The following is a 27517-nucleotide window of genomic DNA, read 5'->3' on the forward strand; positions in this document are numbered from 1 at the left end:
ACCTGAGGTACTATCTTGGGACTTTCTAGGTCTTAGATATAAAGTCATCAAGCCCTCACCAATAAATAAGATTTCATTGTTACCATGCACACCTCTGCACCCTCAGCAAGAGCAAATCTGCAAGAAAGCAGATATATTGACAAGAGTACCAAGGCCTATACAAAACCCAAACTGTAATGCTGGTAGCAAGTTATTATTTTCAACAAACCTACAAAGATGCTTGAAGGGAGTTTCTAAAGGCCTGTCACACTAGGAAACATTGTTTGCAAACAAAGTTTGCAAACACTTTTTACTGCATATTTGTTTCCCATCCAGAATGGAAATGTTTCTGTGTATATGTATATGCACATGTATAATGAATATGTTTATGTAAATATATGTACTATATGTGTATATATATGCACGTACCGTGTACGTATAAATTTAATACAATATTATATTTATATATTATCATATATGGATTAATGTATAGTATATCATGTGAATCACATGTATGTGGACTCCCCAGCATTTCGTGGGGGATGTGCACCAGACCCCCCCTCCCCCCACGAATACGTGGAACCCTTATAAAAACGCTGAAAACAGCCTATTTTGTTACTTAAAACTCAAGAAAAACCCACTAAAAATAATTATACTTGGTTTTTTAAATATTTTTATCACAAAAAGTGCATTTTATGATGAAATTGAAAAAAAAAACAGGAATTTATGGATATTTCTCAGAAAAATATCGAGAATATGCAAATTTTCCACGAATAATGTGGGAAATGTTCCCGAAAAAATCTGTGAATGCGTGATTCCGCAAATCTGGAGAACGCGAATACGGGGGTTCCACTGTATATATGTACATATCTATTTTCTGTTCTGCCAGAAGCAAGTCAGCATGACATGCTCCTTTTTCTGAAAACTTCCTTATTACCCATCTCTTTCTTTCTCTTATTCCCCCTCAAGTGCATAAAAATAGCCAAGTAGAATACAGAGGTTACTGCACCAACAAGCATCCTGACTACAACTGAGATCTGGACAGGAAACATTGTTTGCAAACTTTGTTTGCAAGCAATGTTTCCTAGTGTGGACAGGCCTTAAGAAACCTTAGATAAAAGGGGTAACTGAAATCGGCCTATAGTATTCAGATGGGCATGAGGACAAACTTAATCCCTTACAATGTTCCTTTCCTCCAAACAAAAGGATAACTTGCAAGTCCAACTAATCTTCTGAAAATGTAGTAACCTTAGGAGCAATAAAATTGGCAGTCACTTTATGAATGCTATAGGAAGGATCCCATTAAGGTCTAAAGTGTACAGTCCCAGACAAAACTCCCTTTCCCCCTAATCTGGGTTACTTGTGAATATGGCAGTGTTTCACTCTTTCCATTCAGCTGAGAATTGGGAGACTACCTTGACAATAGTTAAAGTATTCACTTTGAATTAAGACAGGGTATGTTTCTGACTCTATTTGAATTGGAACATGAAGAATCACAAGTCAGTATTGGATTTTATTGTTTTCACCAATAAAGTTTAACTTTATTTGGTTGTTTATATTCAAACACAGCAGTTAAATTGCCATACTGCCATGCACAAAACTGAGTTATTAAAGCAACAGCCAACTTGATCCAAAACAATAACTTTTCAAGGGAATTCTTCTAATTCCACTATTCATGACCCAGGATGTTCAGAGTAATACTGAATCAATGGAAGTGGTAATGAAGTCCTAATAGTCAAGATAATTGATAGCAAGTCAAAGTAGTAAGTCCTGGACATCCAGACCTCGGAAGATCTGTTAACATGGTAGATTCATCAAATTGCCACAACCAGAGACAAACAGTTGTCTCCGATACACCTGTCTTCTTAGAAATCTCCCCCAACGTTAAATCCTGCACTACAAAGACCAACAAATTTCCCACGTAGGGCAATAGCATCATATTGGTGTCTGCTTGCCACTGCCACACAGACATTAATTAGTGAAGCTTTAATCTGAATTCTGTCACCACTTCTCAAGCCAATAAAATGTTATCTAATCATATCTTATCGCTACTAATACATGTAATAGTACTGTCTTATAGGAAATTATTATTAAATCATGCAAAATATTTAAAGTAGATATTTTTAATTTGCTAAACAAAACTTTCATAATCTGTAAACATTTTTAGGACTGTTTGGTAACTAGGCTACCTCATTCACTTGCTATTCATGGAATAATGTATTTTGAGTCATAATGTGCTTCTTTCACAGTGAGATTAGATTTCGGATTATTTCTTGAACAGTGTCATTCTCCATAAATTCAGGAAATGTGTTTTATCTATTGCTATATTTTTTTTTCTATTGTCTAATAGATACAAATTTTGGGGAGCAGACATGATTCCATTTCGTAACTATCGGCATTACATAGTTTTACCATTGACTCTCACTGTTATCTCTAAGATATGTTTTTACATTTATTTATGATTTCATTCTCTTATTCTTTAATTTCAGGATATTTTATATGAAAATTTGAAATATGTTAACAAACCGGCAGCATCTTAATGAATTTCTCTTCCAAGAAAGAAATGGAGAAAAGTAGAATTTATAACAATTTAGAAGATAATAATTATTCTTTTGCAAAATGTTTCTGAATAACACATCTGCTTATGATAAAGTAATAATCTTTATGTTGGTGACTTCTAACTAAACTAGGGTAACCAAAAATGAGTGAGATCTTTTGCTTACAATATATATACTGTAGTACTCATGATTCATGCGCACAATTCATAAACTACTGCCTGGAACGGCACACAAGAACGCAACAAACTTAGTTATGAATAGAAAAATCGACCTTCTCTCAACGACATAGGTAATGTAAGGGTAGAATTCTTCCGATGCTTGGCTTCGGCCGTAAATTTCATAAATTCATTCATTCGAGCCTACAGTTTTTTTTAACCATCATAGAGTAGAAGGCCTAGTTATTGAACTATAGCAGCACCTATCAACAGCAAAATATATCTTACATACTTCCCATGGGAGAACATAATTGAAATGGGATTTGGAATAAAAACAAACAAAAGCAGATGTCAGTGGCAGAAAAGTGGATTATGGAAGCCAAAATTGTTTCATAAAATAGCAGGAAAATATATGAGAGAGAGAGAGAGAGAGAGAGAGAGAGAGAGAGAGAGAGAGAGAGAGAGAGAGAGAGAGAGAGAGATTCTTACTTTAAAAATGACTGAAGTTTGAACTCTAACTTTTGCATCAAGCTATGACTTATTTCACAATGAATGATGAAAATTCATACAAATCCATTGAACGTTTTAATAGCAGAACAACCTTCATCTATATGGGTGAAAATAGTAGAATACAGTGAAAGACATCATAGGTTTAAGTAAAGCGTCTCAGACAAATCCCTACCATTCATTCAATGTGAATGGTTTAATTATCGCCAAGGTAGTTTCCCAAATTTTGGCGAACTTGAAAGGGTGCAACATTGGCACATTCACTAGTAACCCAGACCAGGGGTAAAGGAAGTTTTGTCTGGGACTGTACCACCATAACTGTCAAAGGAGGCCCAGGAGCGAAGTTTTTACTTTTCTAAGGTCATTAAACACAACTTAAGCTCTGAAGAGCATGGGCATGATTGAATTAACCTCCAAAGAGTAATGCCTTGAGGATAGATCACAACTTATGGTCATCACCACTCTCTTCACATCCTCATTATAATCCCTATCAACTTTCTCATAGATGACCTGAGCTTGACTTCTAAGCTCAATAAAATTGTAGGATAAAAAGTCTGATTGATTTTTCTCAATAAACGATAAGTTTCTTTTTTTGTGCAGCATTAAACGATGGTTTACCTTTACGACAAAACTTAGAGGACTTTAGAAGGAATTATCTTCTCGGAAGTAGTCTTAAGGTGATCATTTAAGCACTTGATAATATTTAGGTTTCTATAAACATACCTCCAACTGAGCTCAGTAAATACCATCCTAAATGACCTGGGATTTCGAGTAAACTACATATACCTTTTTTGAAAAGCTAACATCAGGGACAACATGATCCATTTCCACATTATCCTTAATCAAACAATGATCCAATAAATCCACTGGCAAACCACGATACAATCCGAGATGGGTGTGTCTGGCTCATTTATTAACTGCACACAACCAGAAACAGTGGAGAAATCTAGAGCAACTACATGAAGGGGTGCTGCAATCATGCTTTGGTAATACCTAAAGGGAGCCAAGCTAGAAACAGGGGACCGAAAGACATTGTGTCCAAATTAGTAGTTTCAACAGGAGGGGCCACAGAGGAAGAAGCAGAATGAATGAGTGCAGAAGAATCATAAACAGAAGTTCCTGTTTAGCACAGATATGTTGTGTATGTAAATCACACTAAGCAATCCTTCTATTGACTTGTCATGTAACTCTGAAGAGGTGTGATCACAAACACGCTGACAAGCAAAGCACACATCAAGCAAGCAGCATGAAAAGGGGCAACTCCTGTGATGCAAGTTAGTCAAGCTGGGTGAACAAGGACACCCAACACCTGAGACAAGTGAGATGTGTGAGCAGGTAGATTCCTTTATGCAAAGGTCAGCTGAAATGCAATGCAAAGAAACAATCTAAGACAAGTCATTTCTAAACATTATATGTACTTTTCCTGACCTTGCTATACATTATTCTCAATTGCAAGTGCTCCACAACCTCTGGTGTCCTATCAGAGTCAATAAGTAAGACACGGGTACTAGGAGAAACCCACTCCAAGGACTTACTCCACTGAAGGGAACTACTACTAAGCTACACAAGCTATACAATATAGGAATGTATCATGTGGCAATGCTGTGCCCCTTGGCCTTATCAGACGAGCATTTTAAGTGTCTGATTTCTTTGTGCAACTTTATTCACCTGAATGACTACAGAATGAAGCAATGCTTAAATACATAAGAGCATGACATGCCATGAGAGTTACCAGCAGTGATGTCTGTTGATTTAACCTTGGCACCAGATGCCCTGGTCAGGCTGAAAAGATGAAGATTAACTATCATTCCTAACTCAAAATTTTGAAGCAGTGCCCTCATAAGTCACGATTCCAGATACTAAAACTACAGGGGCCAATGCAACTGGAGGGCTCGTGAAATAGTGGCCATTAAGTATGAACCAGGGAAAGCAAGAACTAATACTCTCATCGACAACACCACAAAACCACCAGGGTAAGTGACCTCCTAAAGTGAGGTGGATAAGGAAAATGCATCTCTGGTTCTGATGTTGAAGCAGAGCCCTCAGAAAGCTATCTGGTAGCTTATGTAAGGAGAAAAGTAGTTCTTAAGTATGCTAAGCTTAGAGGGATCAAAAGAAGCCTTATGTTTTACAGAACTTGCAGAGGCAGGCATTGAACAAAGTTTTGGTAGAAATTTCTGAAGCTAAACAAACAGTCTTAATTAGAAGTTTAAGAATACTGACAGCACCTTTTCTTTTAGAAAATCTACTGTATTAGGCAAATCCCTGTAAGTCTCCTGCAACACATACGCTGCTAAGTGCAAACCTAGCACTAAAAAACATGAGGGTCCTTCTCCAAGTCACCATGAAGCTTAAGCACTGTTAAACAAATCATCAACAAATCTACATTATGGCAAACTGGTATAATGCAGTCATAATTCATAAAGAAAGAATTTAAATTCCCAGACTTACATTACAACGTCAACCTAAGAATTCAACAAAGAAATTTAATATCTAGCCATTAAATTGAGAGAACAGACAAGACCCTGGATGCCACAAGTTACAATGAATATTCGTGAACAAACTTATAGAAAGTAAGGAAGAAAAAGCAAAGCTTGACATAGCCCTTATATCCAAACAAGAAAGTTACAAAAGAAGCAAGCTTTGCCTAACCAAAACCTATGGTAATCATCCGCTAAAAATACTGATAATGTAATCTAGCTATAACAAAACTGCTTGAAAATGCCTAAATAGGAAGCGGGGATGACAGCATTAGTCAACGTGAAACTTACAACAGACCTCCAAAGCCTAGTGAAACAACTTATACCATATTTGACAGAATTTAAGGCCCCTGTTAAAATAAAAAAAACTCAAAATACACATCAGAGTAAATTAATGTGTTTGGGGTAAATCAATGTTTACCTCAGACATAGTAGACTGCCAGTTCTTGTACCAAACAAAACTCCATGGCACTTCAATATCACTTGTAGTATTTGTTCAAATAATATATCACAGTAAAAAGTATACATTTTACCAGACCACTGAGCTGATGAACAGTTCTCCTAGGGCTCCTGAATGATTAGATTCTTTTACAGGCCTAGGAACCAATAGGTTACTTGACAAAGGGACCTACAGTTTATTATGGGATCCGAAACCACATTATAATGAGAAACTAGTATAAAATCTCCCTCAACTGGTAGCCTTGGATCTAAGGTTGCCAGTTATTTGATTTTGCCCTCTGCATAAGAGAAACTCTTCTAAAATGCCATGTGTACAGTATCCTGAACTGTCATTTCATTAATCGTTATCAATATTACAATATGTACCTGTTTTTCAGTTTTATTATTAAATAACTCCTAACATATTCAACTGAACATTATCCGGTGTTCATCTTACTCTGATGGCAGTATGATCAGTGCTGAAACTACTCACAGTAATGCATTTGCTGTGTGCTTGCTCTCTTTCTCTCTCACTGAAATCTTTTTTATTCATATTAAATGTGGCATTTGTTAAAAAAAATTTTCTTTTAAATAGCAGAGAGAGAGAGAGAGAGAGAGAGAGAGAGAGAGAGAGAGAGAGAGAGAGAGAGAGAGAGAGAGAGAGAGAGAGAGCACCCAAAAGTGTGCAGTTTACCTTATTGTGGTGCATTTGTGAACATATACACATACAAAGAGCATAGTAAATGCATACTGCAGTTTACTTTATGTGATGCATACATGTGTGTATATACATACACAGGCTAGCCTAGGCTAAGCTAACAAATTGACTTGACATCAAAAGTACAATCATGATATGGAATTGAACTTACTCAAATTCTTAAATAATGCACAAACTTTTAAATAATTTCTTATATTTAACCTACAATTCCTATTTCATTGGCTCACAAATTTAAAAAACCAAATTCTTTGTCACTATTGGCACTATACACCAGAAGTGGAGTTGAATTTTACAAAATGTTTTCTACTATACCTATGCTTCCGCTTTCACCTTTTCTTTCGTGACCCATTCTGCTTTTGTGTTCATTGTTTTTGTGCTTTTTTTTATTCGAGTGCAACTCCTAAATAAGCCATCATGGGGCAAAAGAAAGTGCTCTTCTGTAAAAACAGCAAGAAACACTGAAGAATTTAAGATAAATAATCATTAATTTAATGGCCAAGATGCTAAATGTTTTTTCCTCCTTTCCTTGTGAATAATCACAATGAATGCAATTTCCTGTATTAACTATTCTAATTACATGGACAGGTTGACACTGAATATAAAGTATAACTTAAATTATAAAGTTCCAGAAATATGATGTTAAGAGGGTGGAAAATTAACAGCAATCCCAAAGATCCAAAGATCAAGACAGTTTGGACATATGATGACAACAGAAAGGAACAATAAATCAGCAAAGTAGCAGATATGTATACTACTAAAAGACGAAGGAAAGATACATGATCCAAGATATAATGAAGAAAGGCCACAGATAGAGACTTGTATAAATAAAATATTTGGTGAGGGAATATTAAGTGGTGATTATCATGTATAATTAAAAAATACTTGACATACTTACTGCTTTGTACAAAACATCTGGGACAACTTTTACACTGCTTACAATGTCATAAGGAACAACCAGATACAGGAGATGCAAGTAACAATTCACAGCAAGGTTTTCCCGGGCCGTGATGAGATCACTATACAGACAACTTGCCAAATCAAGATCGATGTTTCCTGTAAATATAAAAATCTGTAATCAATTCAATGCAACAGTTATATCAAATACTTCAAAACAAAGTTCAATCAAATTTCTGTCAAATGTTCAAGCTTTCTAGCAATGTTTTAAGCAAAATTTGTTATTATCCTAATACAGTGCTGTACAAGAATTTTAATCAAAGCAGCAAGTTGAATGTTTAGGTGGCTGCACGACTTGACAGCTAGTAGTATATAGACAAAGGCAAAGGGGAATGGATGAAAATTAAAAGACATGTTAAAAGCAGACAGAGACAAAGGTATGCTGCAAAGAGCCATTTGATGTGAATAACAAGTGCTATGCATTCAGGGATGATGATGTATAAATGTACAAAATCAGTTCAGACAGAAAGACTATGCTATTCAAAGTAAATGCGAGAAGAAAAGAAAAAAAAAACATTCTGCAGATTCCAAGCAAATCTATCCTGTTGCTGTACAAAATAATAATGCTGCATATGATAAAATAGTTTATTTTACATGAGGGCCTTTACAAATTCTTTCACTAAATGCCATTTATGTACGTAGTCTAAGTAAGTACTATGCTGTTATGTTAAGTGTTTGATTAGTGTCAGGACATGTGATTGTATCATGATGCTTTTTTACTAACAGTATTATTATAAATGAGTCTAGAAAAACCTAACTATATCCTTACCATTTCAAAGCACTGCCCTGCTGGATTTGCTCCTGATCAGAAATAAAAGCTGGAAAAAGAGAGGCTTAGAGATGCAGAACAGATAGATAGGAAGAAACTGAAGGGAGAGGATGAAAAGTAAAGTACCATAAATTGGGTCAAAGGGGTACTGTAAAGCTGCTTTTTATACATTTTAACCATAAATATGGTCACCATACTGGAAAAGTAATTTGGATGCATGCAGTTCTCAAAACTTTATGACATTCCATCATGGTTCCTGGATTTTCTGGCCTCTTACTATTTTATCTAAATGTGAGGCTAACAAGGTTAGTATAAATGTGTGTGAGGAACATGAAGACCAGTACTCTTGAAAATCTTGACCCACAACCTTTTTTTATAAATGATTGAGCTTTTCTTTCCATTGTTTGTTTACACTCAATCCTTCAATTATCCTAATTAATAGAGCCAAGAGCCCTTCAGATGATGGCAAAATCCAAAAAAGGTCAAAACCACATGGTAAATGTAAAAACTCAATGTGCATATTAACAAACATCAAACTTTAAACAGAAAACGTTATTTTAAAGGCAATTATCTACCTCTTTTCCCCATACTTGTAACAAAATAAACTGCATAGATACACTTAAAAAAAATGTAACCCCCTCTTTCTCTCTCTCTTGTAAATGACAGAATTCTGTAGCCTAGTTGTGTTTACCTACAGCCTACCATGGTTTGAAGACCATTAAAATATTTTTATACTGCAACTTTATCAATTGTTACCATATTGTATTATCATATACTACACGGTCTGGAAAAACTAAGCACTATTAATAATAACAAGATACAAAATGTGTGTTAACTAGTGACCTAAGCTAAGTGTCACTCACAGTATTCATTTGTATTAGTCAAATAGGCTATTACAGCTATATTTAAGATAAAGGTAGTAATGGTAGTGAAACTGATATTTTATTTAACTGAAACCATTTATACTGCAGTTTTATCATTTTATATTATCACTGTAATATGCATAAAAAACAATCATCCACCATTTGCATTGATGTAATGTATACACTCCCAGAATCTGCTAATTGAAATAATAATTTCTTAGTTGCAAAAAGAAATTAATGTATTACAGCGGAACCTCGGTTTTTGTACATAATCTGTTCCAGAACCTCCCACAAAAACCGAAACAATAATTCCCATAAGGAATAATGTAAATACAATTAATGCATTCCAAACCCCCAAAGTTATTAGCAAAAAATACATTTTATAGGTAGTAAACACAGTTTTATATACAGAAAACAATTAGAAATAAATATAAATGACTAACGAAATGAATAAATGAAGATTTAACATCACTCTTATCTTTATGGAAAACACCTGTTAGCATACGGAAGACGGAGAGGAAGGGAGAGGGAGGAGGAGAGGTTGTTGTTTGGGAGGGGACTCTCTCTCCAAAAGGACTCGGGTATCAAGGACCAATCTCAGGTTACTTCTCTTAATTTTTTACTGGCACTAGGACCAAGTTGAGAGTTAATGGACCCCTATCGCACAATAAAATTGTCCAGAGACATTTGTTTCTGGCATTTCTTTAAAATATGCCTAAAGTTAAACACGACATTGTCTTTAAACATGTTGGCGACATGGATTACAACTTCTTTGTTGGGATGATAATTCTCCACAAAATTGTTATACATCATTCCACTTTGCAAATATGTCCTAAATTCCTGAAGTAGGCACATTATGTTTGCCCATTTGTTTTCTGAATTTTTCAAACCAGGCTCTGCTAGCCTTAAATTCACTAACAGCAGAGCTTGTTGTAGGCATTTTCTCGCTGAGATCAGCATGCTACTTCCTCTAACACTTTGCTACAAGTTCTTTCTTAAATTCCAGTGTTTCTCACCTTTTTTACACAAGGGCTAGCACTTGGAACTTTCTTTGGCCCCATGATGGCTTATTTAGCAGTTGTACTTGAATAAAAAAGCACAAAAACCACAAACACAAAAGCAGAATGGGTCACAAAAGACGATGGGTTGCATTGTTTGAGAGCTCAATACGGGGCCCGGTCATGAGCTGGGTCCGCATGGGGCATATCCGAGTGTGTGAAAACCGAGGAAACGTATGATAACCATGACAAAATTTTGTAGAAAAAAAGTTTATGAAAACCGAAATGTACACAAAGAGAGTTGTACAAAAACTGAAGTTTGACTGTATTGAAATTATTATTTCTATTTTTGTACATAAATGTAGAATGGGTATACTAAGGTAAACTAACATAAGTTAAAGTAAAATCCTCAAACTCCAAAACAGCGGTTTTTCAAATTCATTTGTTCACATCATACTCAGTGTTGTTTATGTCAGTTCTTTGGTACGTGGTTATTAATTATAAGAGACGATTATGAATTGTTACATAAGCCTTAAGTTTGGTTAATCTTCTTTTGAAAGCCTAGCCAACCGCAATCTTGTGGTTCCCCAAGACTAACCAGTCGTCTAAATAAGCTATCACATGTATTCCTTCTTTCCTGAGTTCCTGAACAACTACCACACCAATTTTGTAAAGATTCTCGGGGCAATGTTCACCCCGAAAGGTATGACCTTGAATCTGTATGTACTTTTTCCTATACAGAACCCTAGGGAACGGCAATAGGGACATGCCAATATGAGTCTTTCAGATCTATAGAAACTGTCCTGGTCCCCTTTAGAATGATAGACCATACTTGGGCAATGGTAGTCATTCGAAACTTTTGGCAAACAATGTGTTCAATGTTGACAGGTCGAGGATCACCCTTTGTTTTGAAGAATCCTTTTTGGGAACACTGAAGAGACATGCCTAGTGACGAATGTAAGAATGTTTCTGTATGGCTCCTTCTGCATGTTATCTTTCATAGATGGGTCTGGTTTTTTAAAGAACCCTTTCAAAGCTGTAAGGGGTGAGACCATTTCCACCCCAGTCCATTGAGAATAATGCTGTGTCCCCAAAGAGAAGACTTCCATTCCTTGAGAATTCTGAAGTTGATTCCCAACCAAACAATTCCTATTGGGATCCCCCCTTCCTCTGCCTTTTCCCTTAATAGGCAATCCAGGTGTTGCTTTTCCTTTTCCTCTATAAGCTGGTTTTTGGACCTTGTGAAAAGGATATGCTTTTTGCTGTGCAGGTTGTTTTCCCTTTTGAGGGTGCTGTCCCTTCTGACTACCTACCTGCGTATTAGTAGAGCTATTGGAAGTGAATGGAGGCCTATATGATTTTTGATCAAAACATGCCTTTTCTGGGCTCAGCCGTGTCGCTCCGTGAAATGATATTGTTAGTATACAATAAAGTTTTGTACATACTTACCTGGCAGATATATACTTAGCTTAGGTCTCTGACGTCACGACAGAAAATTCAAAACTCGCGGCACACGCTACAGGTAGGTCAGGTGATCTACCTTACCCGCCGCTGGGAGGCGGGTGTAAGAACCAGTCCCCCTTTCTTGTCAGGTTATTTTCTTCCACCTGTCTCCTGAGGGGAGGCTGGGCGGGCCATCAATCGTATATATCTGCCAGGTAAGTATGTACAAAACTTTATTGTATACTAACAATATCATTTTTGATTTTTTGTACATGAAACTTCCCTGCCAGATATATACTTAGCTGATTGACACCCTTGGTGGAGGGAAAGAGACACATACTTACTGGAAAGTGGGGACAACACATGTTAAAGGAATACATAATATAAACCTCTGGTTCTTACCTGATTTAGGCAGAAGACTTGATAGTTACTGTCTATTAGTCTGCGTTGCCTAAAGAGTCTCAGCGAGGGCGTGACCTATGGCTGAAGAACTCTTTGGGTCTACCAATGGGAACTGAGTCCACTTACTTGGCAGAATCCAAGCAGGATCTGGTCAATGGGGATCAACCCGCTTACATGCCAGAGCCTATCACTACCAATTGCAAGGAGCCTCAAGCACAAACCGATCACCTAACCAAATACTAACATTAGTATACGAAAGAAGGAGCTGCCTCCTGCAACCTCCTTCGTACAACCAAAAAACTCAAACTTAAAACTAACAGGGAAAAAGGATTAAAAAGGATGTGTTTCAGCTCCCTGCCCCAGCACTGAATCCGCCGATACGTAAGGGCCTAGCCCAAAACACTTATCATACGTAATCGATACGTCCCTTAGGTAGTGATTAGAGAAGACTGATTCACACCTCCAAAAAGTGGCCTTCATAAGGTTTTGTAATGACAAATTCTTCTTGAAAGCCAAAGACGTCGCGATGGCCCGTACTTCGTGCGCCTTGACTTTCAGAAGGTTAAACTGTTGCTGATTGCAAGAAGTGTGTGCTTCTCTAATAATATTCCTGATAAAGAATGAGAGTGCATTTTTAGATAAGGGCCTACTGGGTCCCTTACAGAGCACCAGAGATTGCTCTCATTAGCGGCAAGTCTTTTCTTCCTCTGAAGATAATATTTCAGGCTTCTCACCGGGCAAAGAGATCTCTCCTCTTCTGTCCCAACTAAGGAGGATAAGCTTTTGATTTCGAAGCTCCTGGGCCACGGCGAAGAAGGGTTTTCATTCTTGGCTAGGAAAGACCGGAAGAAAAGAGCAAACCGCGGAGCCTCCTTGGAAACCTACCTCACCTTCTAGAGCCTGCAGCTCGCTGACCCTCTTCACTGACGCTAACGCACAGAGAAAAAGAGTCTTCATCGAAAGGTCTCTGAACGAAGCAGCATGGGTGGGGAGGTTCGAACCTTGAGGACCTAAGGAAGAGCAGCACGACATCAAGATTCAGCTAGGCACTAAGGAGGAGTTCTTTTAACCGTTTCAAACGATCTGATTAAATCATGGAGGTCCTTGTCCTCAGATATGTTTAATCCTCTATGACAAAAAACTGAGGAAAGCATGCTCCTGTATCCCTTGATGGTGGAGACAACCAACCCGCATTTTTCCTCAGGAAGATAAGGAAATCTGCAATCTGAGTCACAGAGGTACTGGAGGAGGAAACTTTATGAGTCCTGCACCAGCGTCGAAAAACATCCCACTTCGACTGGTAGACTCTAGATGTGGAAGGTCTACGTGCATTGGCAATAGCCCTTGCAGACTTTGCCGAAAAGCCCTTAGCTCTGACGAGACTCTTGATAGTCTGAATCCAGTCAGACTGAGAGCGGGGAGGTTTTATGTGAAACCTGTTCGAAGTGGGGCTGTTTTGAGCAGAATCGACTCTTAGAGGTAGGGATCTTGGGACATCCACCAGCCATTCCAGTACCTCTGTGAACCAGTCGTGGGCGGGCCAGAACGGAGCTATCAACGTCATCCTTGTTTCCTCTGACGCTGCGAATTTCCTTAACGTTTCGCCCTATAATCTTGAAAGGCGGGAACGCGTAAAGATCCAGATTCCTCCAATCCATCAGGAATGCATCTATTGCGACTGCTCTTGGGTCTGCAATAGGGGAGCAGTATAGATCTATCCGCGCATTCCTGGAGGTCGCAAATAGATCGAGATGGGGCCTGCCCCACGTCCTCCACAGCTCCTGGCATACGTCCGCGTGCAGAGTCCACTCTGAGGGAAGGACTTGATTCCTTCTGCTTAGCAGATCCGCTCTGACATTTCTTTCTCCCTCCCCGTACGAACCTGGTGAGAAGCCTTATGTTCCTTTCCTCTGACCACAAGAGGAGCGATCTCGCTGTCTCGTACAGGGAGAAAGAATGAGTACCCCCCCTGTTTCCGAACGTAAGCCAGGGCTGTAGTGTTGTCGGAGTTGATCTGAAACATATTTCCCTTTTACGAGGGGTTCGAAGGTCTTGAGAGCTAACCAAATCGCTGTTAGCTCCTTCTTGTTGATGTGCCAGGACACCTGATCCCCCATCCAGGTGCCTGTCACTTCTCTTGACCCGAGAGTAGCTCCCCAACCTTTGTCCGAAGCGTCTGCATACAACACTAGGTTGGGGTTCCGAACCTGCAAGGAAAGGCCTTCCTTGAACAATAGAGGGTCTAGCCACCAACGTAGATCCTCCTTTATCTCTTGCGAAATCTTGAACGCAAAGTCCAGACCTTGAGATTTCCGATCCCAGTTCCTCGTCAGAAGAACTGTAGGGTCTGAGGTGCAACCTTCTAGAGAAACGAAATTGCTCCAGCGAGGAGAGTGTCCCCAACAGACTCATCCACTCCCTCGCTGTGCATACATCTTTCTCTAGAAAGATTGCTACCTTCTCCAAACCTCGGGTTATCCTCTCTGGGGACGGATACGCCCGAAAAACCTGAGAAGCCATCAGAATCCCCAGATAGATACGCTCTTGACTGGGGATTAGCTGTGACTTCTCGAAATTCACTAGCAAACCCAGAGAAGCTGCTAGATCCAAACGTCACTCGTAAGTCCTCCAGACATTTTCCTCCTTGATTTGGCCCTGAAGCCAATCGTCCAAGTAGAGGGAAATCCTCACTCCCTCGAGATGAAGCCACTGGGCAACGTTCTTCATCATCCTGTGAATACTTGGGGGCCGTGGAAAGGCCGAAGCATAGGGCCCTGAACTGAAAAACGTTCCCTCCCCACATGAATCTGAGATATTTGCGAGAAGAAGGATGGATCGGCACATGGAAGTAAGTGTCCTGAAGGTCCAGCGACACCATCCAGTCCCCGGGACGAAGAGCTGCTAAGACTGATGACGTCGTCTCCATAGCGAACTTCCTCTTCTTCACAAAGACATTCAGGGCGCTTACGTCCAGAACCGGTCTCCATCCTCCTGAGTTCTTGGGAACTAGGAACAGACGGTTGTAGCCAACCCCGCTGAAAGAGGGTCCTGAACCATCTCTATTGCCTCTTTCTCTAACATCAGCTCTACCGCTAGAGCGAGGGCTTGATTCATTAATGGGGTCTTTGTATTTCCGGCCACCAGTGCCCTTGGAGTGGTGGTCAGTCAAGGGTGGTCTCGAAATAAACGGGAATGAGGTATCCCCTCTTGATGATCGCGAGGGACCAGTTGTCCGCCCCCTTTCGATGGCCCAGACATCTGCAAAGTTCAGAAGTCTGGCACCCACAGTTGTCTGGAGGAACACAACCCGAACTATTTCTTGGCCCTAATAGACCGGGAGAAGGTCCTTCCTCTTCTAGGTGGTCTCGAACCTCTGGAGGAAGAAGAGCGAGACGAAGGTCCTCCTCGAAAGGGTTCTTGCCTACTTTGAGCCTCTTTCTTCGTCTTCTGCTGAAACGAAGGTTTCGGAATTCTAGGCCGAGCGAGCTAGCATATCCTGCGTCGCTTTTGCTGATAACGAGCTGGAGATATCGTTAATAGTCTTCTTGGGGAAGAGTTGCGGGAAAGCTGTGAATACAGCAAGGAAGCTCTCTGTGCGTGAGAAACCGCCTTGGTAAGAAAAGAGCAGAAAACGGCCCTCTTCTTTACCACTTCTCCTGCACCAAAAAGTGAAGCAATTTCCCCGGAACCGTCTCTCACTGCCTTGTCCATGCAAGACAGAACTGCGTGGAGGTCTTCAGGGCGAAAGAGTGTCTTGCTCTTGAGTCCTCTTAGCCAACACTACCCAGGGTCCAGTCAAGAAAGTTAAAAACTTCTAAGACTCGGACATTCCCTTCAGAAGGTGATCCAACTCGCTCATACCCCACGTCGTCTTCGCAGAATTCAGGGCCGAGCGACGTGCGGAATCGACCAACGAAGAGAAGTCCGAGTCTGCAGAGAGGGAAGAGTTAGACCCAAGGGCTCTCCTGAACTCGTACCAGAACCCCATCTTACCCGTCAGCTTGGACGGGGGAAAAGAAAAAACTGTCTTGCCCTTCTCTTCTTTTGAAAGCAACCAGTCATCAAGTTCTTCATAGCCTTCTTCATAGACACTGTAGGCTTCATCTTAACGACTGAAGACTTCTTAGCCGTATTGGTCGTTGAAAATAAGGACGGAGGAGACGGAGGAGCACGGCCGAAAGAGACGCCCCAAAATCTTGCAAGAGGAGGTCTGTAAGTCTCTTATACGAAGAAACCGAAGCATCCTTGGGCAAATCTTCCTCCGAATCAGCAACAATTCTTCCGAGAATGACGTCTAGAAGCTCTACTGCCCGGAGGAGAGCTAATCCTTGGAGAGCGCCTACTAGGCGAGCGCCTACTGGAAGAAAAACCACCGGGAGAGCGCTTACACGGGGAGCGCCTACCAGCGAGAGCACCTACTTTGAGAGCGCCTCCCAGGAGAGAGCCTACTAGGAGAGCGCCTAGTTGGAGAGCGCCTACTAGGAGAGCGCCTACTTTGAGAGCGCCTACTAGGAGAGCGCCTACTTTGAGAGCGCCTCCCAGGAGAGAGCCTACTTGGTGAGCGCCTGCTAGGAGAGCGCCTACTTGGGGAGCGCCTACTAGGAGAGCGCCTACAAGTGGAGGCCCGTCTGTCGGAAACAGATTCTAACTCCACAGAAGAGCGTCTGGATAAGGGAGAGCGCCTATCAGGCTCTCTGCGCCTGCTAGACTCTTGGCGCCTGCCATCCTCAATACGCCTGCCAGGCTCTTGACGCCTGCCACGGGGAGAGAAAAATACCACAGATGAAATCCCTGTCAGAAGCGCGGCGCTTACAAGGCTCTGAGCGCCTATCCAATCGGGAGTGATCTAACGGAGGAGAAAACTTCCGTTGCCGCCTACCAGGCTCTTGGCGCCTACTAGGCTCTTGGCGCCTACTAGGCTCTTGATGCCTACTAGGCTCCGAGCGTCCGTCAAAAGGAGAGTGGCCACCAGGCGAAGAACTCTTCCTTTGCTCCTGACGAAAACGAGGCTCTTGACGCCTAACTGAAGAGGAGCGGAAATCCTGAGGAGAGAGCCTGTCTGGCTCCTTACGCCTTACCTGCTCACAACTCTTGCTGGGAAGAGAGGAGAGCCTACTCGGAGAAAGATCCCGAGCTCCAGCCTGCACTTCTGACCTCCTACTAACAGGCTCAAAAGCCTCTTCTACGCCAAAGGAAGATTTAGCCGAAGAAACGTTCTTAGACTTCTTCACCGGAAGTGAGGCGTCCTTCCGACGATGAGAAGTCCCGGCATAGACTCCGCTAAGCCGCAATCTGCGCCTGCAGACCCGCCAGGATACTCGCAGGGAGGAGATCTCTTAAACTCCTCTACAGGGGACGAAGTCCGAGAGCGAACAGGAGAAGCGTAACCGGACGAAATCTTGGTTCTCTTGCGTTCCACTTCTGGCTCTTCCGCGAAGGATTCGGGGCTGGAAGGAAGGGCGCAAGGATCCTTCCAGGGCCTCTTGAGAGGGCGAGACGACTCCGATGCGCTCCATCTACGCTGAGGAGAAGGCGACGAAGATGACGAGAAGCACTGGCGCAACAACTCCTTCTTGGTTCGATCCAAGGCAGCCTGGGAACGAGCAACAGGAACTGCCGAGGGGACGCCTGACCGGTGGGGGGGTTCTCCTACCTTCCTGCGGCTTTCGACTTTCCTCCTCCACTGGGTCTGGGAGTCTGGAAGAGGTCTAGGCCTGGAAGCGTTATGGAGCCGGTCACAAACGCACCCTCCACTGCACTAGGGGCACTGCACTGATCACTTGCACTATCATCACTCTTACCTTGTCGAGAGCGAGCGAGGCTCTCCTTACTCCTGATCGAGGCTCTCCCAGAAGCAACTTCCGAAAACGAATCTTCGGGTTCAAAGCTGGGCGCAGGGGCTGAAACTGGAGAAGGAACTACTTCTACTACAGGATTCTCAGCGTCAACTTCACTCACCCTCGATCTACTAGAACTCTTTGAAGAAGCCTTGCGCACCCTCATCCTTCTCTAACTTCGCACATAAGAAGAGAGCCTTCAACCATCCTCATCCAAATTCTCACACTCTTTGCAAGGGTTAATAAAAGAGCATTCATTCCCTCTACACGACTCACATACCGAGTGAGGATCTAATGCAGCTTTAGGAAGCCTAACTTTACATTCCTTCTCTGAACAAACCCTAAATAAACTAGGTTTCTTAACTTCAGAATCATCCATGATTATAGATATGTAAGAGAAATCCAAAAAACAGTCCAAAAGCGTATGCCAAGCCAACAAACAAAGGGTACTTCACCAAAATCCAAATCGTCGGCAACGAGAACGAATTTTAACTATCGTAAGGACTGAACAACAGGTGTTGTCCAGCCGGCGACAGAAAATAATCTGACAAGAAAGGGGGACTGGTTCTTACACCCGCCTCCCAGCGGCGGGTAAGGTAGATCACCTGACCTACCTGTAGCGTGTGCCGCGAGTTTTGAATTTTCTGTCGTGACGTCAGAGACCTAAGCTAAGTATATATCTGGCAGGGAAGTTCATGTACAAAAATGTGTCCTCTTTAGCGCTATTGCCCGAATGTCATGCACCTTGGGAAATGACCCTGGGCTGGCTTTCTTGATAAAATATAAAATCTGCTGCCTAATGCCTTTTAGAGATAGTGTACCACCATCTTTTCTAATGAAAAGGGGGCCTTCGGAATAGGTAGACGTCCTAGATAAATAGTCCTTAAGAGTTTTAACAGGGCATAACGATGGATCCTGCGGAAGCGGGACAATCTTCCATGGAGACCACCTCATCAAGGGGTCTTCATTCTTAGCCAGAAATTTCTTATTTGGCGAAAGCAACACCTCCCCCGAGGAAAGGAACTCAATATGCGCTTCATCTCTAGATAAAGATGACAGCTCTGATATTCTGGCACCTGAAGCTAGACTCAATAAGAAACAGAGTTTTACGCAAAAATGGTTTGGTAGTCACATTTGAAGTTGTCTGTTTCCGAGGCTAACCTAAGAACATCATTAAGAAACCATGACACTGACAACGGTCTGTGAATGGGCCGTAGACGTGCACATGCCCTTGGGATAGAGGTGAAATAAGACTCTGTTAGATTGATACCAAACCCGAGAAGAAAAATCTTTTTCAGAGCTGACTTAGTGGTTGTTATTGTTGCAGCTGCCAAGCCTTGTTCAAACAAAGACCTGAAGAAGGTTATGGCCACGTTCAATGTCATTACTTTGATATTTGATTCTCTGAGGAACGAAGACAATTTCTTAACTGCTGAGTCATACTGGCGAAGCGTAGACTCTCTCTTGTCTGACTCCAAGAACAACATGTCTGTGGATCAATGTCACCTACTCGCTTACCTGCAAACTTCATGAAATCCATAAAGTTAGGGTTTTGTGAAGACCTGAGGAATCGAACACAGTCCTCGTTTGAACTTGTTGCGATAGTCTCAAGTCCGGGGTGAGGGTGGGTGAGGGGCGAAGACCTAGTTCCAGGAGAAGGGGAAACCAGTTGCTCTTGGGCCGTGAGGGGCTATGAGAGCCCACCTGACCTTCGAAGGATCTCAACTTGTGCAGCACCTTCAGGAGAAGGTTCACTGGAGGGAAGAAATAGATCTTCGTCCACTGGTTCCAATCTATGCTCAGGGCGTCCGTAGCGTATGCCAGAGGGTCCAGATTGGGGGCTACGTAACAAGGCAGCTTGTGGTTTGCCTCTGTGGCAAACCAGATCTACTTCCAGACCTGGTACTCTTTGGCAAACCCTCTCGAAGGATTATTCTTGGTCCAGTGACCATTCTGATTCCAGAGGGACCGACCGAGACAGGGCGTCTGCCACTACATTGTGGACTCCTGCCAGGTAAGTAGCCGACAGATGCCAGGTGTCTTGGCTGCTAGAGAAAAGATTGCTATCATCACGTGGTTCACATGACTTGACTTTGAACCACCTCTGTTTATACAGTGTACTACTACTGCACTGTCGAGGACCAACCTGATATGAGTCTTCTTTGTTTGGAGGACGGAGCTTTTTTAAAGTCAGAAACACTGCCATAGCTTCCAGAATGTTGATGTGAAGTGTTTGTGGGAAGTGAGGTGACCAAGTTCCCTGAACCTTCTCGTGCTGTGAATAACCTCCCCAACCTGTCAGCGATGCGTCCGTATGCAACCACTAGGGACGGGGAGGAAACTGCAACGGTAACTCCTTGGCTAGGTTGGCGGCCTTTGTCCATGGGCGCAGGCGTTTTCTGAGAATCAGAGGTATCCGGGCGAACTTGTCCCGACACTTGGCATTTGCCTTCGAACGCCAAACTCGATTGATGTCCTTGAGTTTGCTTTCAACAGAAACGTCCGTGGACTGAGGCAAACTGGAGCGAGCCTAGGATCCTCTCCTGATTCCTTCTCGAAGTCTCTTTGCACTTTAAGAATTGTCTTGTTGCCTTGGCAATCTCCTTTCTCTTTCCTGCTGGAATGGAAAGAGTGTTGAGAATCCAAGTCCCAATGAATCCCTAGCCACTGGAACTTGGACTCCGGAGGTTCAATCTGGGGACTTGGTCCTGTTGATTCTTGAACCCTAAATATTCCAGGAAAGACATGACCTTGTCCGTGGCTTTCATACATTTGCCGTTGGTCCATCTCCAGATTAGCCAATCGTCTAGGTACGCCACCACCAATATACCCTGGGACCTTAGCTCCTGCACCACTGCCTCCGCCAGTTTCGTGAAAACCCTTGGTGCTATATTTAGCCCGAAGGGCATTACTTTGAAGGAGTAGGCTTCTTTCCCTAGTTTGAAGCCGAGGAATGGTCGGAAGTGCCGAGCTATCGGGACATGATAGTAGGCGCTGTAAGATCTATAGAGGTGGTGACGGCCCCACGGGGAAAGTAAGGTCCGCACCTGAGAGATGTCAGCATTTTGAACTTGTCGCAACGAATGAACAAGTTTAGACGGGACAAGTCTAAGATCACCCTTCTTTTGTCGGTCCCTTTCTTTGGGACGCTGAAATAGACGACCCTGAAATTTCAAGTTCTTCGTCCTGGAGATTGCTCCCTTCTGGAGAAGGTCCTTGGAGTAATCCATCAATTCCTGCGTTGGTTCCTGATAGAAGGTGATGGGTGGAGGAGGACCTTTGATCCAACTCCAGCCTAGGCTCTGGATACTATGCTTTTTGCCCAACTGCTGAACCCCCAACGATGACGAAAGAGGTACAGCCTGCCTCCTACCTGAGAAACTTCATTGAGATGATGAAGGCCGGGATCCTCTCCCTGACCTTGCACCTCTAGCTCGCCTTGGGCTCTGGCTCCTCCGCGCTGGCGAAAGGATCCTCTAGCCCTGCCACCCCTAGCCAACTCTGGTAAAGGGGTGAAATGCCCGACTCTCATAGACCGGGTTAAAAGCGGGTGACACTTGAATAATGTGAGGAGACCTGTTGGTTGACGGCGGCGAAAGGAAGACAAATTGATGCTGTTGTTGAGGCTGAGCCTTAGAAGTCGAAGGCTGGGATACCTGTTGAATTGGAACAGCTTGTAGCACAGGATGCTGTTGTGGGACTTGGAAAGGTTGGAACTTCCTTTGCCTCTTCCTTGCCTAAACTGGAGGGAGAAGACTCGATTTCCTTTTGAAAGAGATTCCCCAACGCAACCTGATGCTTTGGTTAAGACGTGATGCCTTGCTCTGAACCTCGTTAACTGCTGAAGCTGGGAAGAGATCTGCACCCCAGATTGAGGAAGCTAGAAGCTTGTTGGGTTCGTGCCTGATCGTAGCCTCAGTATGAACATGCTTCCTGCAATTTCTCCTAGCAATCGCAAAGTCGTACAAGCACATTGCATGCTTTAAAAAAAAAAAGTAACGACTTCGCAATGACCTTAAACAGCAGCTCCTGAGCGTACTACGAGCCGCCGTCTCTGTCATCACTAGGGAGTTAAGAGACCTTGCGAGACGTGTCTTAGCGTCAAATTCGGCTTGGATCAATGCGTCTGACAGCCTAGGAAGGCGTTCACTAAACAAGGTGATTGCACAATCTGGCTTCAGCTTGCCTACCGAGAACGTAGCCGGCAAATCCTCCCACAAATCCTCCCTACCTGGGAGTAGTAAAGATGTGGGATCTGTCTCCCTAAGCTGGGGCATGGGCTCTTCCCGAGTCCCCTGCCTGGAGTGTAAGTTCTGCTACCTTTGATGTAAAAGGTAAGGGTTTCCCGACATCAGTTGTAAACATGTGAAAGGGCTGTTAAAAGCTGTTACTCTAGTATTTGAGCAGTCCCACTCTTCTAGGCTCCGTATCCATGTTTGCTGAGCCTGATCTCTAGAAAGGATAACAGTCTCCTTGGGGACCTTATCCTCTCTAACTAGAGCTGCTTCCGTAAGCCTAACATAGCCTATAAATGGAGGCTGTAAACCTTCGGTTAAAACTCGAAATCCTCGAGCCTACGTGTGCCGCAACCTTCTATAGTCAACATCCCATTGACAAACGGAGCGAAGTTAGCCACCCTCCAGGGATTACCGGGGTGGAAAGGAGGGAGCGTGGACCCGTCAGGCATGCTCTGAGCTTGCATCAAGCTACTAGAAGGGGTCGAAACTGCCGACTCCTGTCTGAGACCTGCAATCAGGGAGTCCTGAGCACCTAACCTGCTAAACACTTCTTCAAACCTTGCTGCAACTGAGCTGACTAAGCTACCAAGGCTACTGACCTGATTTAGAATATTCGTGTTGAACTGGTCTTGGTCAACGGAAGGAGAATCATCCTGTCCCTCTTGCGGTACCTTATAAGGTATCCGGTCCCTAGACGTTAATGGAATGGGACTGGTAGGGCAATAGGAAGAATTCCCTCCTTGAGACCTTGGGATTGAAGGTTTGGAAAGCGACTTTATTTTAGTTTTAATATGTGTATTAACCTCTGGTGACTGCCCAGGCCTTGGCATTGTTTCTGATCTGCCTTTAAGCAAGGTTTTACCTGCAGGTTTTTTCTTTAGTTTAGGAATCACAGAGGAGTGCAACTGGGAGGGGGCAACCTCTGTGAAACCCATGAAGGAATTGGAAGTAGAAGGAGAGGAAGAATCAGAGTCACTCAAGGAAAGATCCCGGTGACTAACTAAGCTAGCCTCATTAACACTGTTACCTGTACCCGTGTCTAGTGTAACGGGCAAATCCTCAACCACTTCAAGTGAGACTCCCTCTAGTCCAAGGCCCGGCAATTCCGCCTCTTGCTGTTCAATAACTGAGTCTTGGATTGATTTGATAATCGGTGCCGCTACTTTTGGATCGACGTATCCGGCAGATTTCCCGGCTGGGAAGAGCAAAGTCGCCATATCTCGGGACAGAATATACGGCTTAGCCTTCCCTACGTTCCGTCCAAACCCTCCAACCCAGATCTTGAGGGCGGAGAGTGCAGCATCCCTAATAGACTGCTCAGCCTGTAATGCAAGGAATGTGTCAATACCAAGTAAATTCCTTGAACATTATTCTATAATTATTGATTAAAGAAACCAAAAAAAAAGAACAGATAGCTATAAACAAGCGTGTAACGCTGGGAGGCTATCGATAAGAATGACGCCGCAGTCCCCTTCAACAGGGTAGCTGGGTGTGACCAATAGGTCGGCTCCCCGTTTTCAGGGTCTTTTGATGAGGAAAAGGCTAATTGGAGGGGTTGCTGTGGTAGTGTTTAACACTCGCCCCAGTTCTATACCGACACCTTTTATTTAGGTGAGCGAGTCAGAGACTTCTGACATGTCCAATTTAGCAGTTCTCTGGTATCATAGCAATATTTTACTAGAAATAGTGCTAAAGAGGACACATTTCACTGGGCGACACGGCTTCCTCGCCCAGAAATAGATTTTTCCTACGTCAAAATGAAATTTTCATTATTAAAATGAAGTTTTATTGTATACTTACCGAACAATTATAGAGCCGTGATTTCCACGAGCGGCAGGATACTAAATTCAAATTTAGCGCGTCGGCGTCGCCAACACTGGTGGTGATGACGTCATCTCCCTCCACTCGCGGGAGAACCAGGTACAACTGCCCAGGTGAATCCAATTCTTTCTGCCCGTCCGTCCACCTAAGGGGAGGAGGGTGGGTATAATCATAATTGTTCGGTAAGTATACAATAAAACTTCATTTTAATAATGAAATTTCATTTTTATTGTAGTGTCTTACCGAACATTATAGAGCTGATTACACATTTATGGGAAGGTGGGATTTCAGTGGACCACTAGTATTTTTAAATGTTACATTTATTGCAATACCAGTAAACACTCAAGGTGTCTGTTGTACCTTACCTTGTAAGAGAGCTACAGCAGACTGTTACTGCCTCTGGTCGGTGCTCTTCTTACTATTGTAGAGGAATTGGAATTTGCCCAAAGTTAGCCTCTACAGGAGTGGAATCCTTCCGTAGTTCAAGCGAGTCAAGGCTGACTGACGGAGGATAGTAACAACAAAGATTGCCCTTGCCCTGGGCTAAGACCAGAAATTCAATCATACAAAACATTTGTCACCAACACCAGATTTAAAAACATATATACCCAACCATTGTAAAATCTGACCTAACAGACTGGTGAGTATCCCAGGTACTCAGTACCCCAGCTTCCCTGAACTCGACAACCTATTCAAGGTGAAAAGTTAGCATAGAGGTGACGACCCCTGTGCCGTTTCTCCCAACACCATGCCAGAAACCGCCACCGGACCTAACGTTTTACAATTCTCGAAAACCGTTTCTATCTCTTTGAGATAATGACTCGCAAAAACCGAATTCGATCTCCAGAACGTCCTCTGAAGAATCGAAGCTAAAGATAAATTCTTTCTGAATGCTAAAGAAGTTGCCACTGCTCTAACCTCGTGAGCTTTAACTCTCAGAACGGAAAGATTGTCGTTCTCGGACTGCGAGTGAGCTTCCCTGATAAGCTCTCTAATAAAGAACGATATAGCATTCTTAGAAAGAGGACGAGAGGATTTTGAAACCGAGGTCCAGAGCTTAGAAGATTGTCCTCTGATACCCTTAGTGGCAAACAGATACTGCTTAATAGCCTGACTGGACATAAGAGCCTTTCTTCCTCCTCATGTCCAACCAAATCAGATAAGTTCCTTACCACAAAAACTCCTCGGCCAAGATTGAGAAGGATTCTCATTTTTGGCTAGAAAGGTCAAAGATACCGAAAATACAGCATTGCCTTGAGAGAAACCGACTCTTTTGTCTATAGCGTGCAATTCGCTGACACGCTTAGCAGAAGCTAGTGCAATAAGAAAGAGTGCCTTCTTAGTCAAGTTCCTGAGTGAAGCCGACTTCAAAGGCTCAAACGGTGGCCCCATGAGGAACTTAAGCACCACATCTAAGTTCCAAGCCACTGTATCTTGCGGGAGCTTAGTGGTTTCGAAAGACCTAATGAGGTCCGACAGATCTGAATTGGAGGAAATATCCAAACCTCGATGTCGAAAACCGAAGAGAGCATGGCTCTATATCCTCTGATCGTCGAAGGAGCCAGTTTCTTAGAGTCCTAAGAAATAGAAGAAAATCTGCTATTTTCTGTTAAAGAGGTCGCAGAAGAGACTTTAGCACTCTACACCACTCTCTGAAGATTCTCCACTTCCCTGATAGAGTTTGTTAGAAGACTCTCTCCTACAACGAGCGATAGCTTCTGCAGCTCTTCTTGAAAATCCTTTCGCTCTGACAAGATTCCGGACAGTCTGAACCCTGTCAGAGCTAGAGCGGACAAGTTTTGGTGGAACCTCTTGAGTGAGGTTGTTTGAGAAGCCACTTCTCTGGAGGAAGAAGTCTGGGGAAGTCTACTAACAACTGGAGAAGGTCCGGGAACCACTCTTTCCTGGGCCAAAAGGGAGCGATTAACGTTAGCGTTACATTGCTGTGCGACATGAACTTGTTCAGCACCTCTCTTATTAGACCGAACGGCAGGGAATGCATAAGCTTCCAGACCCGACCAATCCAACAGCATTTGGCGTCCACCGACCAAGCTAGAGGATCTGGGACTGGAGACCAAAAGAGAGGAAGACGGTTGTTCCTCGATGTCGCGAACAGGTCTATTGACGTCGTCCCCAAAGGCGCCAAAAGTTTCTGACAAATCTTGTTGTCCAAAGTCCACTCCAGAGGTAACACTTGCTGTTGACGACTTAACTCGTCCGCCAGGACGTTCATCTTCCCGAACAAATCTCGGGACTAGCTGAACCTTCGCTTCGTTTGACCACAGGAGGAGATCCTTGGCTACTTCGTTACAGAGAGAAAGACTGAGTCCCCCCCTGTTTCCGCACGTACGAGAGAGCCGTGGAGTTGTCGGAATGCACTGCCACTATCTCGGCCTTTCTACTAAGCTCCGAAACTGTCTGAGCCCTAAGAAAATTGCTAACAGTTCCTTACATTTATGTGGAACTTCTTCTCCTTCTCCGACCAAGCTCCTGAAGTCCGTTGATTTCCCAGTAGGGCTCCCCAACCTGTGTCCGATGCGTCGGAAAAGAACTGTAGGTTCGGGAGGATGGTCGTAGATCTAACCCTTCTTCCAACCTTGCTCGAGAGAGCCACCACCTTAGGTCCTCTTTTATTTGATCTGTGACAGGAAAGGTAATCGAGTCTGGTTGTGTCTTCCTGCACCAAGAGGCTCTCAGGAAAAACTGCAGAGGTCTCATGTGCAGTCTTCCCAACGTCACAAATTTCTCCACTGACGTCAATTTGCCCAGGAGCCTCATCCACTGATTGGCAGAACTTACCTTTTTGTCCAAGAACTCCTGAACTGTCTCCAGCAGCCTTGAACCCTCTTCGGGGACAGAAAAGCCCGAAAAACTTGAGCATTCAGAATCATCCCCAAATAAAGGATGCTCTGAGATGGAACCAACTGGGACTTCTGTTTGTTGACCAGAATTCCTAACTTTCTGGCAAGATCCAGAGTTGTTCCAAGGTCCTTCATGCACCGACTCTCTGATTCCGACGGAGAAGCCAATCGTCCAGATAGAGGGAGATTCTTACTCCTAATATGTGTAGCCAGCTTCCTATCGGGGATAGAACCCTGGTGAAAACTTGAGGAGCGGTCGCTAGTCCGAAGCAAAGCGCCCGAAACTGAAACACCTTGCCTTCGAAACATGAACCTCAGGTACTTCCGAGATTCGCGATGTATCGGAATGTGAAAAATAAGCGTCTTGCATGTCCAGAGAGACCATCCAATCCCCATGTCTGATGGACTCCAGAACCGACCGAGTGGTCTCCATATGAAATTTTGTTTTCTGGACATGCAAGTTCAGGGCGCTCACATCCAAAACCGGCCTCCAGCC

The 27517-nt window shown here is 43.2% G+C and overlaps 1 protein-coding gene across 1 annotated transcript in view; it reads right to left on the minus strand.

Annotated features, from left to right (window-relative positions):
- Window positions 1-27517, minus strand: part of LOC135208005 (helicase POLQ-like) — a 128821-nt gene that overhangs the window by 87524 nt on the left and 13780 nt on the right. The window contains exon 4 of the mRNA XM_064240101.1: window positions 7731-7888. Coding sequence (XP_064096171.1) covers window positions 7731-7888 — 158 coding nt within the window. The remainder of the gene's footprint in view (window positions 1-7730; window positions 7889-27517) is intronic.

This window comes from Macrobrachium nipponense, chromosome 34 (genome assembly GCF_015104395.2).
Source record: "Macrobrachium nipponense isolate FS-2020 chromosome 34, ASM1510439v2, whole genome shotgun sequence".
NCBI lineage: Eukaryota > Metazoa > Arthropoda > Malacostraca > Decapoda > Palaemonidae > Macrobrachium > Macrobrachium nipponense.